The 15,511-nt window shown below is 58.6% G+C and overlaps 1 protein-coding gene across 2 annotated transcripts in view; it reads left to right on the forward strand.

Moving 5' to 3' along the window:
• The window catches only part of LMX1B (LIM homeobox transcription factor 1 beta), a 75,156-nt gene extending 71,816 nt beyond the window's left edge, over positions 1–3,340 (forward strand). The window contains exons 4-8 of one of the 2 annotated variants that reach the window (XM_008155311.3): positions 634–815; positions 978–1,055; positions 1,199–1,265; positions 2,733–2,897; positions 3,183–3,340. In XM_008155311.3, coding sequence (XP_008153533.1) covers positions 634–815; positions 978–1,055; positions 1,199–1,265; positions 2,733–2,897; positions 3,183–3,340 — 650 coding nt within the window. The remainder of the gene's footprint in view (positions 1–633; positions 816–977; positions 1,056–1,198; positions 1,266–2,732; positions 2,898–3,182) is intronic. The other variant, XM_008155312.3, reaches the window with a different exon arrangement.
• The last annotated feature ends 12,171 nt before the right edge of the window (positions 3,341–15,511 follow it).

The following is a 15,511-nucleotide window of genomic DNA, read 5'->3' on the forward strand; positions in this document are numbered from 1 at the left end:
GGGGGCTGGGGCAGGCGGCGGGGGCGGGGCTGGGCAGGGCGCCGTGGGAGCGCTGGCGTCTGAGGCCCACGACTCGGGGGCATGGAGTGGCCAGCTGGCCATGGTATTGCACGTGTGTCTCTGGGTGAATACACATGCTCTGCATGCAGGTGTGTGTGTGCCTGGTCGTCCTGTCTGTGAGCATGTGCGTGTGTGTGTGCGTGCGTGTGTGTGTGTGTGTGTGTGTGTGTGTGTGTGTAGATGTCTGTGAGCTGCATTGCTCGAGCCTTGGTGGGCCCACGTGCCAGTCTGTATGTGTGAGTGCTGGTGGGTGAGTGTGTGTGTGTCTGTGTGTGTGTGTGTGTCTGTGTGTGTGTCTGTCTGTCATGGTCATGAATACTCCTGTGTGAGAATATCTGGAGCGTGGTCCTTGCCTGTCAATTCTTAGTCCCTGGAAGCTTCCAGAAGGTTCTCTGAGCCCTGGGGCCTGGCTGGCGCTGGGCTGGCGGGACTGGTTTTCTCCAGGTTAGCCTCTGGCCTGGGGTCTCCAGGCGCCAGAGGCCATGGCAGGTGTTGGCGGGAGGCGATGGGGCCCCATCAGGCAGCAGATGGCCTGAGGGTACAGGCTGACGGGCCGGGTTGTGTCCCCCACAGTGAAGAGTGAGGACGAGGATGGGGACATGAAGCCTGCCAAGGGGCAGGGCAGCCAGAGCAAGGGCAGCGGGGATGACGGGAAGGACCCCCGGAGGCCCAAGCGACCCCGCACCATCCTCACCACGCAGCAGCGAAGAGCCTTCAAGGCCTCCTTCGAGGTCTCCTCCAAGCCCTGCCGGAAGGTGAGGGGCGGCCGGGGTGGGGCGGGTGACACACCTGCTGCCTTTCCAGACACCACCCTGCCCCTCCACCTCCCCGCTCACCCATCCACCCCCCAGCCCACCACCTCCCGGGGCTGACCTGCCTCCCTCTCTCCCTCTCTCCCTCTCTCCCTCTCCGGGCAGGTCCGAGAGACGCTGGCAGCAGAGACAGGCCTCAGCGTGCGCGTGGTCCAGGTCTGGTTTCAGAACCAAAGAGCAAAGGTGAGAGGCCACCGGCCCCTGCCCCCGCCGGGCAGAAGTGGAGGGGGGCTTCGGGCAGGAGGCAGAGGGCCTGGTGTGTGGGGGGGAACTAATGGGGGAGGTGGGGGAGGGGCGGGGACTGGCACGAACCGTGTCTCCCGCAGATGAAGAAGTTGGCACGGCGGCACCAGCAGCAGCAGGAGCAGCAGAACTCCCAGCGGCTGGGCCAAGGTGAGCCGGGGCCGGGGCCGTGGCGGGGGCCGGGGCGGGGACCAGGGGCCTGGCGCCGTCACTTACACCAGGACTCCCAAGGGGCCTCCACCCAGGCCGCCAGCTCAGGGAACTGCTGCCTTGGAACCAGCTGAGCCCAATGAAGCCAGAGCTGGCGGCGACCACAGGACACGGGAGAGGGGGCAGGGCGGGCCGCCGGAGGGGTGGCAGACTTCCTGATGTCAAAACTGCAATCCTCTGCTCACTGTCCCCGTGTGCCAGGCACTGAGCTCATCCCGTGACACGCTCCGGCCCAGTTCTCACAGGTCCCCGTGAGGAAGGGCGTTGCCGTGTCCTATTTTGCAGATGAGGAGGCTGGGCTCAGGGAGACGGAGGGCCTGTCGGGCTCCCTCAGCCAGTAAGGGACAGAGCGGGCCTCGGCCTCCACGGGGCTCCGCAGCTGGTGCGCACCCTGACCACATGCCCCGCGGCCACAGCGGAGTCTCGGAGAAAGGGCACGGTGTGGGGGAGTCAGGCTGGGCCCCCGCTGGACGGGGAGGGGCTAGTTAAAGGGGCAGGAGCCAGCCCCTCCAACACTGGGCTTTGCCAAAATGCCAGGGCTGGTCTCCCAGGCCTCAGGGGGCCATGGAGCCTTCAGGGCCTTGAAGGGAGGCAGGGGGACTCTCTGGGGCACTGAAGTGGGTGGGGGCCCCGAGCTGCCTGCTCTGGAGTGAGGCGGGGGCTCCAGGCAGATGCCAGGCCCTTCGCTCAGAACTTCGGGGGCCAGTGTCCCAGGCTGACCCAGGGCTTCAAGGCCATGGCCGCGGGGCCCAGGTCTTCCCCTCTGCTCCCTCTGCCCCTCTCCCCGGACAGTGGGTTCCGGAGGCCGCAGCCACTGCCTGTCTCCCAGGCAGCTCAGGAGGTGTGCCCCTGGGGTTCCCAGCGGCCCCCCAGACTCAGCTGCTCCCTCTCGAGCCTGTTAAACCCTTGTTGGTGCTCTAAGTCACACGGGGGTGGGGGCCCCTTCGTCCAGGAAGCCTTTTCTGGGCCTCCTTGGCCCCGGTTCATGCCCCACCTGGATACTCCCAGGTGTAGGGCGCTCACGCACCCACGCATTGACTCATCACCGCCTGCCTAGGTGTCTCCCCAGAGGCGTGAGCTCCTGGAGAGCAGGGCCTCTGGGGGATGGGGGCAGGGGGCGCCCCTGGCTTCTGAGAACCTGGTTCTGGAAGAGGAGCTGGAGTGTGTGTCTGGGGAAGGGGGCGGGGGCTCAGAGAACTGGGCTCTGTGTCCTGGGGGCCCAGGAAGGCCTCAGCTGCAGGGTGTGGGGTGTCCCTGGGGAGGCCTGGAGAAGGTCGGAGGGACGCCGGGGGTGGCCGGGGGGATGTGGGAGGTCTGTGGGGACTCTGGGGGTGCGCCTGTAGGGGCTCCTGGGGCTACGGAACAGGGCGGGCAGGGCCTGGCGGTGACGGCGTGCTCTGCCCCCAGAGGTCCTGTCGAGCCGCATGGAGGGCATGATGGCCTCCTACACGCCGCTGGCCCCGCCGCAGCAGCAGATCGTGGCCATGGAGCAGAGCCCCTATGGCAGCAGCGACCCCTTCCAGCAGGGCCTCACGCCACCCCAAATGCCAGGTGACCACATGAACCCCTATGGTAAGCTGCCCCACCCCCTCCCGCCCCAGCACCACCCCTGCCCCCTGCCTGGCCTGGCGGGCCTGAGGCCGTGGCAGCCACCCCCACCCCAGGGCCTACAGCCCCTGCGCCTCCTCCTGACAGGAAGGGGGCCCTCGAGACCCTTCCCACGCCCCAGCCCCTCTGCTCAGGAGCTGCTGGCAGGTCATCCTGCCGCTCCCTCACCTCCAGCCACAGCCTGTAGGCCGACAGGGTCCCCGGGAGCCTCAGCCCTCACCCCCCTCCTGACGCCCCTCTGCCCCCCAGGGAACGACTCCATCTTCCACGACATCGACAGCGATACCTCCTTAACCAGCCTCAGCGACTGCTTCCTCGGCTCCTCCGACGTGGGTTCCCTGCAGGCCCGCGTGGGGAACCCCATCGACCGGCTCTACTCCATGCAGAGTTCCTACTTCGCCTCCTGAGAGCCAGCTGGCCGCACGGACACTTGGGCTAGGGTCCTGGGGTGGGACCGCGGACCACAGCGGCCAGCCCCGCCCTCCTGGCCCCGCCACCCGCACAGACTCTACAGACAGCCATATGGTGCCCTCCCCTCGGCCAGCCGGGCCTGGCTAAAGTGCCCGCTGGGCACAGCCGGACAGGCAGGTGAGCACAGCCTGCGCAGGGCTGTGTCCTGCCCACAGAGACCGCGTCACCCCCAGGGACCCAGAGCTCTCGGACAGCCGCTCGCCTCCCAGCCCCACCTCGGCCTCCATCGCCTCCTCTGTCCCCATCTTTTTTGGGAAGCTTAAATTCTCTCTATTTTTTTAAACATCCTCTCTGTGTCCAGCCAACCTCCGTGGCCCAGGCTTAGGCCAAGGCAGGGCCCCCGTGCAGACCCCAGGATGATGTGTGCGAGGCCTGTTACCTGTGAGAAGCTGCCTGTACCCTGTGCTGGCGCCCACCCCCCACCGCCGCCTCTGTCGGCAGACCTGGGGCGGAGGCTCACCCCTCCCAGCCAGAGCGGGCAGAGGTGCGGAAGAGCCAGCCAGGTGCCAGGCCCACCGTGGCTCTGCCCTGGGGGGGAGTCACTGGGGAGGGAAGACGGAGCCAGGCAGACCTGAGGGCCAGAGACACACGTGCAGATGCACACACTAAAGGCACACATGCAGATAGGCACAGAGACGCAGAGACACTGAAGGAGACGGAGGCGTCTGCAGAGCAGCCCTGCGGGTCAGGAAGGGGAAAGAGGCCGGACTGGGAGGGAGCCGTTCCTCTATAGTGAAAGGAGAGGAGGCAGGGAGGGGAGGGGCGGAGGGGAGAGGATGGGGTGAGCTTGAAGCAGGTGGACTCGGATGTACCCCAGCCTCAGCCCAGAAGGAGGCTGGGCTGCCTGAGCAGACAGGGCAGCCGCCAGTCAGCTCCAAGGGCAGAGACAGAGCTCGGAACCAGGCAGAGTTGGGCAAAATGGCAGAACCTCCAGGCGGGAAGGACCTCACAAGTCGCCCACGTGGCACGCCATCCCCTCCTGTGACGAGGAGCCCAGGCCCCATGCCAGCTGCCCTTTCCCGCTGATCGTACCGCTGCCTTTTTCAGCCCTGAGTCCTTGCTTCTCCGAGCCAGGCTTTTCCAGTTTCCTCGGCGCTTCCTCTTCAAACTGTACCCACAGCTGGGCCCCAGCTTTCCTCCTAAAGGCGTGGAGTGCATAGAACCCAGTCTTCCCACTGACATCAGCCAGCCAGAGTGAGCAGGCCCATCACCTCCCCAGCGTTAGGTGCCCTGCCTTTGTTAATGTGGCCTGAGATCCAGTTAATGGTTTAGGCCACATAACCTTGGAAACTCACCCTGCCCTTCTATAAGGGAGCCCAGTGACCATCACACACAGGGCAGCTAAGTCACATCTCTCTTCTGGGGGTGTGTGTCGAGTGGGGGGACGCCGTGCACATGTGGACCCTAAGGGCCTCTCCCTGTTTGGCGTTGGCCCATTAACCAGCCCTTCTTGGGTGATGCATTCCCAGCCCTGTTTGCGAGCTGCTGGAAGCCAAATACACTATGTCAACCCCCACCCTCCGTTCACTCAGCTCTAACCCTGCCAAAGGGGAAGTGAGGTCAGGCTGCTGGTCCCTGCTCTCAGTGACCCCTGGACGGCACTGTGTCCTCAGCCAGGTGCTCACAGCCCTGCCCTTAATTCTGGCTCCGAGCCCTAGGCTGCCACCCAGAGGCCTGCTTGTCCAGCCTTGGAGCGAATGGACGATGGTTGACTGTCTTTGGGCTCCTCCGCCCGGCCCTCACGGGGATCCTCAGAGTTCCCCAAGCTGCTCTGTGGTTTTGCTCCTCTGTCCGCAGGGGAAGCTCAGCCTCTCCGGAGAGACCTGGGCCCATCTCCCACCCCTCCTGGCTCCTGTGCGCAAACCTCACCCTGCTCTCTGCAGGGCAGCTGGCAGAGGGCGACCAGGCGCAGCCTCCGCCCGCCCTCGGGCTCAGCAGCCAGCCTGGCCCTTCTGGGCTCGTGCTCCACACAGACCTTCCCTGGGGACCTCAGCCGACGGCCTCGGTCCATCTGCAGCCTCAGCCTTCCTCTGTTCTCTCCTGGTCCCGGCGGCCGTGCCGGTTTCTGGAGGGATGCTGCCCTTTCTCCTTTTGCATCCACAGTCAGACCATGGCAGGGGCGCTTGGGCAGGGCCAGGCCCTCAGAACACCTGCCCTTCTCTCCCAGGCTCTAAGTTGGAAGGAACCTCAGGAACGGGTCACCACCCCCTCTCCCCCTTATTTTGCAGCTGGAACATCTGGGCTGGGAGAGGGGAGGGGACCCACCAGCCCCCTGACAGCCAGTCAGTGACAGAGCCAGAGCTGAGCCCAGGGCCGCCTCCAGGCTCAGACCCGGATGCCCACTCTGCCCAGCCCTGTGCCAGAGGTGGGGACACAGATGAGCAAGATGTAGGGCCCGCCCTTGGGGTCTCTCTCCTGAAGAGACACACACACTCTGTCCCAGACCTTGTTGAGGACCCATTTCTCAGATGGGGAACCTGAGGCCCGAAGAAGGGAGGCAAGTGCTCAGGGTCACCCAGCAGAAGCACACAGGCTGGGGCCTGGGGCAGGCCGAGGGGAGCAGGCTCTTCCCACTTCATGGGTGGAACTGCAGCCTTGTCGTGGGGGGGCAGTGAGTAGTCAGGACCCTCCTCCCCTCCAGGGTGAGGGACCATTATCACTGTGGGAGTGCGGTGGGGAGGGGGAAGCCCGAGGGAAGAGAGAAGTAAGAGTCTGGTCTCTGGAGGAAGAGGCAGAAAGTGAGTGGCGGGCAGGCAGGAGACTGCTGGGGAAGCTGAGACTCGGAGAGAAGAAGGAATCTATTCCAGGTGACGTAGTGAGTGAGGGCCGAGGAGGGACAAGAAGGTGGGCTAGTGCCACCAGCCAGAGCCTCGTCTGCCTTCTCCTTGGACAGAGGGACCCAGTGGTTCCCAGGGTCAGACCAGGGGTGCAGCAGAGCCTGTAAGAGAAGGGGTCAGTGCAAGTGGGCTAGGCATCTCGGAAGGCTTCCTGGAGGAGGCGGTGGGGGGGGACTCCAGATCAGCAGGGTCAGGCCCCTAGCATGGAGCTGGGGCAGCCTCTTCTCCTTTAGGGGCTCACCCGTCTTGTCCACTCACCTGGAGCTGACGGCCCTCACTTCACACACAGGGAACCTTGGAGGAGGGAGAGCTGGCTGAGCCTTGCCTGGCCCCACAAGAGCTCTGGGCACCACCTGGGGCGAGGATCTCACCTCCCATCCGGGAGAACCCACAGCTCTGGGGCTCACGGTGCCCTGGGGGAAGGGGGTCCACGCTCACACGCACGCACATGGACACGCACACTCACACCCGGACGCACATGGAGGCTCACAGGCCCACACTCACGGGCACACACAGCCTGGGGGCTGGGGCGCAGGAGGACCGACCCTCCAGCCTTTGGCCCTTGGGAGGGGCCATTTCCAATGAGCCTCTTTGCTGGTGCCCCCCACCCCACTGGGGTTCCCCCAGGAGCCCAGCCTAGCTGGGTGTGGGAACCGGGCCACTGGCCATTCCTCTGTTTTCCTTGTACAGACTCTCACTACCCACCCACCATCCCCAGACACGTTTTATTTAATAACTTGTCATTGTTAAATTATTTATTAGCGTTTATCACATCACCACCCCACCCTGCCCTCCACTCCCACCTTCCGCTCCTCCCACAAAAGCAGAAAATGGAAACAACAACAACAAAGATGAGACATCAGTATATTTGTAAATAAACCAACCTGTACACGCCTGTGGTGACTCTCCTTGGGGCGAGGGGCTGTGCTGGGCTGAGACAATAGCAGAGTTCTGGGTGGCTGCCAGGGACAGCAGGTCCAGGAGGAGGGCTTGGGGTCCCTAGTCTTGCCCAACCCATTCTCTTGTCCTATTTCATACTCCTCATCTCTCCATCCTTGTCCTACCCCCGTCTTAAACCATCTCCATCCTTAAACACATCTATCGCACTCCCCAACACTCGCTCATTCATTCATTCATTCATTCATCCAACCCATATGAAGAGAGCCCCTCACGTGCCAGCTGTCAGGCTAAAAACCAGGGATTGCTGGTCCCTGACTCCAGAAAGTAGTGTTATATGAGCTCCGTTGCGGTGCAGTAAGGCCTTGTTACAGGGTTCCTAACCTCATCCGGAGGGGTGGGACATCATGGAGGGCTTCCTGGAAGAAGCTACATGTCAAGCCGAAATCCAAAGTTATCCAACGTGGCAGGACTGGATGAGAAGGAGAAATGTCTGGGAATGCTCAGGCTTGTACAAAACCTCACAGGCAGGCAAACTCTAGTGAATTTCCTAAACCCCAAGAACAGCTAAGTGCGGGGGCTGGGGGTGGGGGGTGCGGAGGAGAAGTAATGAGGCTGGAGGCAAGGCTAGGCCATCCGATTAGGTCAGGTGGACCTGATGGGGGCAGGGAGGTCAATTGAGGCACCTTTCTCACCTAGGGGAGAGGTGACAATGGCTTTGACTAGGGCAGTGACAGTGGGGAGAAAGATGGGGGCAGATCCCCAAGATGTGGGTGAGCTAGGGAAGTCAAAGCAACACCTAGGTGCCTGGGTTCCTGAGATGGGGTTCCTGGAGCCCTCTGGTCTGGGGTGTGCGGAGCTGGGGGCCTCTGGGGGCATCCAAGTGGACATGTCCTGGAGCAGGGCTGGGCCCCAAAGGGACCAGAGGCTGAGCACCCCAGGTGTTCAACAACCGGGTGGGTGAGCTCGCCCAAGGGAATGCGACACAGGACAGTGAAGACGCAGAGGCCAAGCCCTGAGTATCGTGAGGACTTGGGGCTGGGTCCGGGGGGATGTGGCAGGGAGGGGATTGGCTGCAGATGCAGCGCCTCTCAAAGTGTGTTCCTTACAGTCCCCAGGCGCCTGGTGTCCGGGTGTGTCCGTGTGTGTGTCCGCGTGTGTGTCCGTGTGTGTGTGTGTGTGTGTGTGTGTGTGTGTGTAAATAGCTCTGTGGGTCAGTCAGCCCAGGTATCCTGTGCATGGAGCTGGGTGTCTGCAGGTATGGGTGCACTGTGTGCAGCTGGGTCTACCCGCCAGGCTAGATCTGCATGTGGAGGTGTCTGTGCTGGTGGGGGTGTCTGTATGTCCACACATGGGTCTGTCACTGTGCATCTGTCTGTCTGTGCATCCTGGAGGCTCCTGAGGTCCTAAGGTTCTCTCCCGGCCCCCGCCCCCTAATGCTCCTCTCCAGCTTCCCTTCCTCTGCCCGTGGGCACCAGCGCCCTCTGGAGGCACACACTGCCCTGCACCCTTTTCTGCAGCCTCTGGGTGATTCACAGCCACATGGCTTCTGGGAATCCAGTCATGCTGCGGCCCTCGAGTTCGTTGCCTCCTGTGCACCCCACAGCACCCTGAGAGGCAGGCACGAAGTGTCAAGTTTCAGGAGGGAAACTCGCGGCTCAGAAAGAGGCGGAAACGGGTCAATGTGACAAAGCTAACAAGGGGCAGTAGAACCTGCCTCCACCCCCTGCCCCCCTAAGCCCAACTCTGGCCCGGGACCCGGAAACTCTCTCCTGCCTTCAAAGTGGCTTCACTGAGGCCCAGAGAAGTTAAGTCACTTGACCCAAGACTGCACAGCACAGAGGCAGGACTAAACTGGGTCTTCTTCATGTCCAAGCCCCAGGCCCGGGCTTGTGAGAGTGGCCTCCAAGCCTCACCCCCCCTCACCCCCCTCACCCCACGCAGCCCCTCAGCAGCAGGCTGCCACTCTCTTGCCTATAGCAACCGCTTAAAATCCTGTCACTAAAAAATGTGGTGGTGGGGGGATTAGAAGGGAGGGGCTGTGCTAATCCTCCGCTCTCTGCCTCCTGCCTGTCCTCTCCCCCAGCCTAGAAAGCGAAGTCATGGGAAGGGGAGGAAATGCAGGCTGAGTCTCAGGAGACAGAGGGTGTGGGCTGCCTCAAGCAGGACAAACACTAGCCAAACTCCGGCCACTGCCAGTCACAGACTGCCCTGGGCTCAGTGATGCGGCGGCCTGCTGTCCAATGGCAGAACTGCCGGACAGCTGGACAGGCGGAGAGGCGAGGCGAGGAGGCTGCTGGGGTCGCTCATGGCCTCTGTAAGCGGGGAGACTGGCCGTGCCCCACGTGCTGTGCTGAGCCTTACACATCTTGTTCCACTTTCTCCTCATAGCCCGTGGGGCGGGGACAATTGCAATGTCCACTTGACGGATGAAGACACTGCTCTCCCCAGTTCCTCCCAGGAGCCCCCATCCTGCAGCCAGCACTGCCCTGCCTCAGATGCCCCCTTAGGCCTCCGAGTGTCCCAGACCTTATGCCAGTCAGACCTGGACTCTGGGCAATGACAGACAGACAGGAGGACTCTGTTATGGCTTTCACTTCAGAGCAAGCCCTGGGGCTTGACTGGAAAATGGAGACAGCCCAGATCTGCCGACACACACACACCCGCCTCTGCCCAGCCCCAAATGTTCATCCTCCTGATCTTTGTCCCCTTCATGGCAGACCCCCAGCCCCAGGCCTGCCTGGACAGCGCATAAGAATAAGTGACAAGAGAGGCATAAAGGACTCAGAGTAGGTGGGTGACGGGGTTCTTCAGCTGGGCCTGGGAAATCAAGGAAAGCTTCCTGGAGGAAGGAACAGCCAGAACAAATGCTCACAGGTGAGACCTGCAGGGGACCAGCGAGGCGGTGGGGCACACCCAGCTTGCACTGAGGGTCCAAAAGCCAGAGATGGCGGGAGGTGACATCCCGGTGCACGCCAGGGGTCAGTCAGGCCCTTGCCAGTGGGAGGATGCCTGGCACATCCTCTGATTTAGCTGGGAATAAAGTCAACACACTAAGATTTTGAATACTACAGATGAGTATATGTAATGTACTTACTTGTGTCCTAAAGAATAATAATAATGTTTAAAACTCCTGTGCCCGCTCCTTAGATAAAGAGAATGTGCATTTTCAATTTCTTGGGGCCCTGATGTCCCAGGAGCATCTATTTCTTCACTTGGAAACTCTGGTCCAAATCAGAAAGGAGTGAGGTACAGAAAGTTCTTAGCACAGAACCTGCGGGAATGTGCCCGGGGGGCAGGTGGCCCGGCCTGCATCTCCCGCTTGCGGCAGAACACCCTGGCGGCGCCTTTCCAGGGCAGCACCCACTTTCACTCCTCGCCTCCCTTATCAAAGCTTGGAGTACTTGGCTACCAAATCCCCAGGACAGACCAGAAGCTACTTTGAATTTCCCTACTAAACCTGCAGTTACCCGTGTCAGACCACGAGGTGGCGATCGAGAGTCAGGCAGGTGAACGCCTAAGTGGCGGCTGGGCTCGGAGCTGATGGATGGATCAACGAGCCTTCGGATTACAGATTACGGCCAGAAGGGGACAGAGGGAAGGAAGCTCCTGGGAGGCTTCTGTGTGCCAGGTACTGTGTGGGCGCTTTGTAGGGACGATAACCCTGAGAAGGAGGTGTGAGCATCTCATTTTACAGAAGGTCAGGAAAGTAGGCTCAGGGATGTTAAGTAACCCGTGGCCACACAGCTAGGAAATGGCAGAGCTGGGCAGCAGCAGGCACACAGGAGGAGGAAAAGAAGGGAGGTGGGAGGGGGCGGGAGAAAGAGCTGCCTCTTCTTGAGCACTTGTTTCAGCCACTCCCAGCCTGTGTGGCTCATCCCACTGACTTCTCACACTGACCTGGGAGACCACCCCCATTTTGTTGATAGGGAAACTGAGGCTTAGGGAAGCTAAAAGCCTTGGGAGGCTGCTTATCCTCAGTGCCCTGGCTCCTGGGGAGTCACCCTCCCTGGAGGACCGCAGGGTGAGCAGAGAAACACTGAGTACCCCCAGCCCCAGCCCTGCCCAGCCCCTTCTCCTCCAACCCTCCTCAAGGAAGGACAGCAGGCTCAGGCCCTGCCCAGGCACATGAGGGGGCTCCCTCACCTGCGCAAGATCCCCATCCACCTTCGGAGTGTGCTGGCCCCCGTGGATGCTTCCAGAACAGGGGATGCGGGTCACAGCAGGGAGCCCCTGACCAGGGGTCAGTGTTTCATTCTGATCATTGCAGTCGTGGGGACCTCTCAATGGGGGCAACTGATCTGGTGGAGCCTGGGGCTCTGGAGTTTGGGGGTTCCTCACCACACCCAGCTTCAGGGGGCGGGTAGTGAGTGTTGTCAAGCTCGAATCCTAGCTCTGCCACTCACCAGCCGTGACCTTGGACAAGTCTCTGTTTCTTTACAAACTGAAGGGCGAGCACAGGGCCACCATGAGGACCACCTGAGTGAGAGCCAGGCACAGGTTCATCGACCCCAGGCCCTCAAACAATGGGGTTAACATTACCCACAGGTGCCCCTCCCTCCTGCCCACACGGGAGGCTCGGCCTCAGCCAGCACACGGACCCAAAGGGGCCTAAGAGCCCGCAGCCACTGGCATCAGTGAGCCTCCCCACTCCTTTCGGCCAAGAAAGCCTCCAGAAGCCATGGTCCCTGCGACACCGGCCTCCCAGGCCCCGGGATCTCTGGCTGACAGACACCTGGTGCTCCCACGCCCGCAGGGGCCCTGCCAGAGGAGGCACGGAGGCAGGGCCCGTGGGAGCTTGGCCCTGCCAGGCAGCTGACCCGAGTCCACCGGCCCCGGCCGCCTGGCCAGAGCACATCATTCCCGGGGAGTGGTACAACCGAGAAGTTGGAACACCTTCTGGATCCCAAGTTACAGGGCTGCTGGCCGCTATATTCCTTACCACAGGGGGAGCCTTAGAGGCCGCAGCCAAGGCGCACAGAGAGGTAAGAAGAAAGGCGCGGAACGAGGCAGCCCCACGCTTCCAGTTTATGGAGGCACTAAAAGGCTAACAAACAAATGACGAATAGAGTATTTTATTGCTTACGCTAGTCTGAGTCTCTGTCACCTGCCACCAGAGCCCTGACTAAAAGCCACGCCATCTGACAGGGTTATTGGGTGCATGAGATAATATTTCCACGTTTCTGGCATAAAAATCAGTACTAAAAAATAAAAATAAAAAAGGAGCTAGGATGATTCTCAGCAGAGCACAATAATGACCTCGGCATCCCTCCCACCCCCGGTTTGCAACATTGCCCCTTTGTTTATAGCAATGTGGTTTGTGAAACTCGACCTCGCACGCACAGACTTTGAGCTGGTATTTAAAAGGAGACATTGTTTGGGGCTTTTTTTTTTCCCCCTGCAGATTCCATTCCACTGGATATTGTCAGAGATTCCTGAGGACAAATGAAAATAACGATCGTTGCCGTAAAACACACAATGAACACCACACATCGCCCCTGCAAGGGCAGTTCCTGCCATCTGAGCTCTGGTGGCCGCGAGCCCCCGCCTGGTGTGGGGTCCCCTCTGGTCCCACACACCCCCCCCCCCCGGTCCCCCCTCAGCTGGAACTGGGAGGCTGTGCCACAGGCCCAGGCAGTGGGGTTCTTCACAAGCAACAGAGTTCAGCTGAAAAAGTGAATTACTGGTGCTGAGTTGCTAATGAGCCAATAATCAGGTCATACCTATCACAGAAACGTCCACAGACCGAGCGATTGTGGCGAGGGCAGAATATGGGAGTCGCACTCTGCCGAGCATAGGGAAGCTGAAAGAAGGCAACACAGGGCGATTGTTCTTTCTGCTTGTGAAACGCCCTGCCCGGACACTCAGTAAGAACGACGATGACCAGGACCGTGCTGACAGCTGCTGTGTGTGTGCTGAGTCCTTATCACAGGCCAGGGCCTTCAGGCACCGCCTCGTTTCATTCTTACTCAAAGTAGCATTCTCCCCATTCTACAGACGAAAACACTGAGGCTCTGAGGCCTGGAGGAGCTTGTTCAAGGTCATAGAGCTAAGCGAGTGAGATCCTGCGAGCAGGTTACCAGTGTAAACAGGGCAGAGGGAGAAAAGCCCCAGTTTTTGGGTGTTTTTTTTTTTTTGCAATTCTGCCCTTCTGAAGGGTGGGGCGGGCTCCACCAGACCAGGCTCCAAGCCAAGGGATGGAGGAGGAGGCCTCTTCCCAGGAGAGGACTTAGCAGGGCTGAGCGGTGTGGCCCGTCCTCAGCTGCTACCCAGGCCCTGGCCAGCACGTTGGCTCAGACACGCCAGGACAGGAGAAGCAGGGAAGAAGGAAGACGCCCGGCAGAAAGCCACGCTCCCTCTCGGGGGCCAGCCCGGCCCTAGCACATCTATGCCTCTCGCATCAGGGCCTTGTGCTGACAGGGGATCTATGCCTCTCGCATCAGGGCCTTGTGCTGACAGGGGATCTGTAGAGCTCAGAGTGGTCAGCCACATGCTAAGGTCACACGGCCAGTCGCACGGATGGGGAGATGGGGAAGGGAGGGGAGGAGAGTGGGTTCATTTTCAAGATTAAAGCTCCATTCCCCACCCCAGGAGTTCAGGAAGGAATTTTGTAGGTTTGGAGCCTAGAAAGTTGATGACTATCAGGCTGGTGAGGAGAAGAAGCAGGAAGAAGTGGGGGCCATGAGGGGGAGACCAGATGTAGGAACCAGTGCAGGAGCTGGGACCCCCGGGATCCCTTTCCAAATCACTGGAGAAGCTGGGGACCTCTCAGTGATGAATCCTCAGCGCCGGGCGCTGCCCAGGCCAGAGGACTCTCCTGCCACTGAGCAGGAAGATCGGTAAGTCAAACTACTGTGATTTTCTCCCCTCTGCATTTGGGCTAATTCCTGACCCCCTAACATTGTATGTCATTCCTTGTGGGTTGTTATTGAGCTTTATGCAATGATATCACACTGCATAGTCCTCTGCTAGTTCGTTTTTTTATTCATGTTTTATGTTTGCCCACATTCGGCCGCCTTGTTGCATGTAGCCATCATTTATTGCTCTATAACACTCCATCTACTTATTAATTCTCCGAGAGCAGACACTGGGCTTTTCCGGTGTTTCACCAGCATGAGCAAGGCTGCAGTGAGTGTCCATCTGCTTTTATGGTGTGCTGTTTCTTTGGTCTTACTTTCAAACTCCTTCCCTATCCTCTTATATTTTCTTCGTAAATTTTAAAGTTTTGACTTTCACATTTAAATTTCAGATTCCTGCCCTAGCCGGTTTGGCTCACTGGATAGAGCATCAGCCTGTGGACCAAAGGGTCCCAGGTTCAATTCCAGTCAAGGGCATATATCTTGGTTGCAGGCTCCTCCCCAGCCCAGGCCCTGGTCAGGGCTCGTTCAGGAGGCAACCAATCAATGTGTTTCTCTCACATCAGTGTTTCCCTCTCTCTTTCCCTCTCTCTTCCACTCTCTAAAAATCAATGGAAAAATATCTTTGGGTGAGGATTAGCTAAAAAATAAAAATAAATTTCAGCCCACCCAGAGTGGCTCAGTGGTTGAGCATCAACCTATGAAACAGGAGGTCACGATTTGATTCCCAGTCAGGACACATGCCTGGGTTGCGGGCTCAATCCCCAGTAGGGGGCGTGCAGGAGGCAGCCCATCAGTGATTCTCTCTTATCATTGATGTTTCTATCTCTCTCTCCCTCTCCCTTCCTCTCTAAATATATCTATATTAATAATCAATATATAAATCAATAAAAATATATATTAAAAAATAATAATAAATTTCAAATTTCTTTCTGTCACTATCCTACCAAATGTTCTTTTTCTGAGTTGTTTTACAAGCAAGTATAGAGAAGAAAAATTTAGTTTGAGTATATCTTATATCCTGCCACCTTGATAAAATCTTACTAATTTTAATAGCATCTCATTACATTATTTTGGATTTTTAATGTAGGTAATCATATCATCTGGAAATGTTATGTCTTTTCTGAACATTATAACTTGCCTTCTTTCCTTCCTTCCATCTTCCCTTCCTTTATTTTGTTCTTTTGTATTAAACACATTGGCTGGGACTTCCATTAAAATATTGATTAGGAGGATATTAATTAGGGTCCTTGTCATGTTTTGTTAAGAAGAATGCTTTTACCACTATGATTTTACTACGTTTTGCTAGTTAAGAAAATTCTCTAATATTCCTAGTAAGAATTTTAATCATGAAAGGATGTTGATTTTGATTAAATGCTTTTTAAGCATCTAACCTTTCTCTCTTAACCTGTTACTGTTACTGCATATATTTACATTTTTTATATATAACATTATATAACATGTAATAGGTGATATATAATATGTAATATAATATATAATTATTATAATCATGTAC

The sequence above is a fragment of the Eptesicus fuscus genome, chromosome 15, assembly GCF_027574615.1.
Source record: "Eptesicus fuscus isolate TK198812 chromosome 15, DD_ASM_mEF_20220401, whole genome shotgun sequence".
NCBI classification, from domain to species: domain Eukaryota; kingdom Metazoa; phylum Chordata; class Mammalia; order Chiroptera; family Vespertilionidae; genus Eptesicus; species Eptesicus fuscus.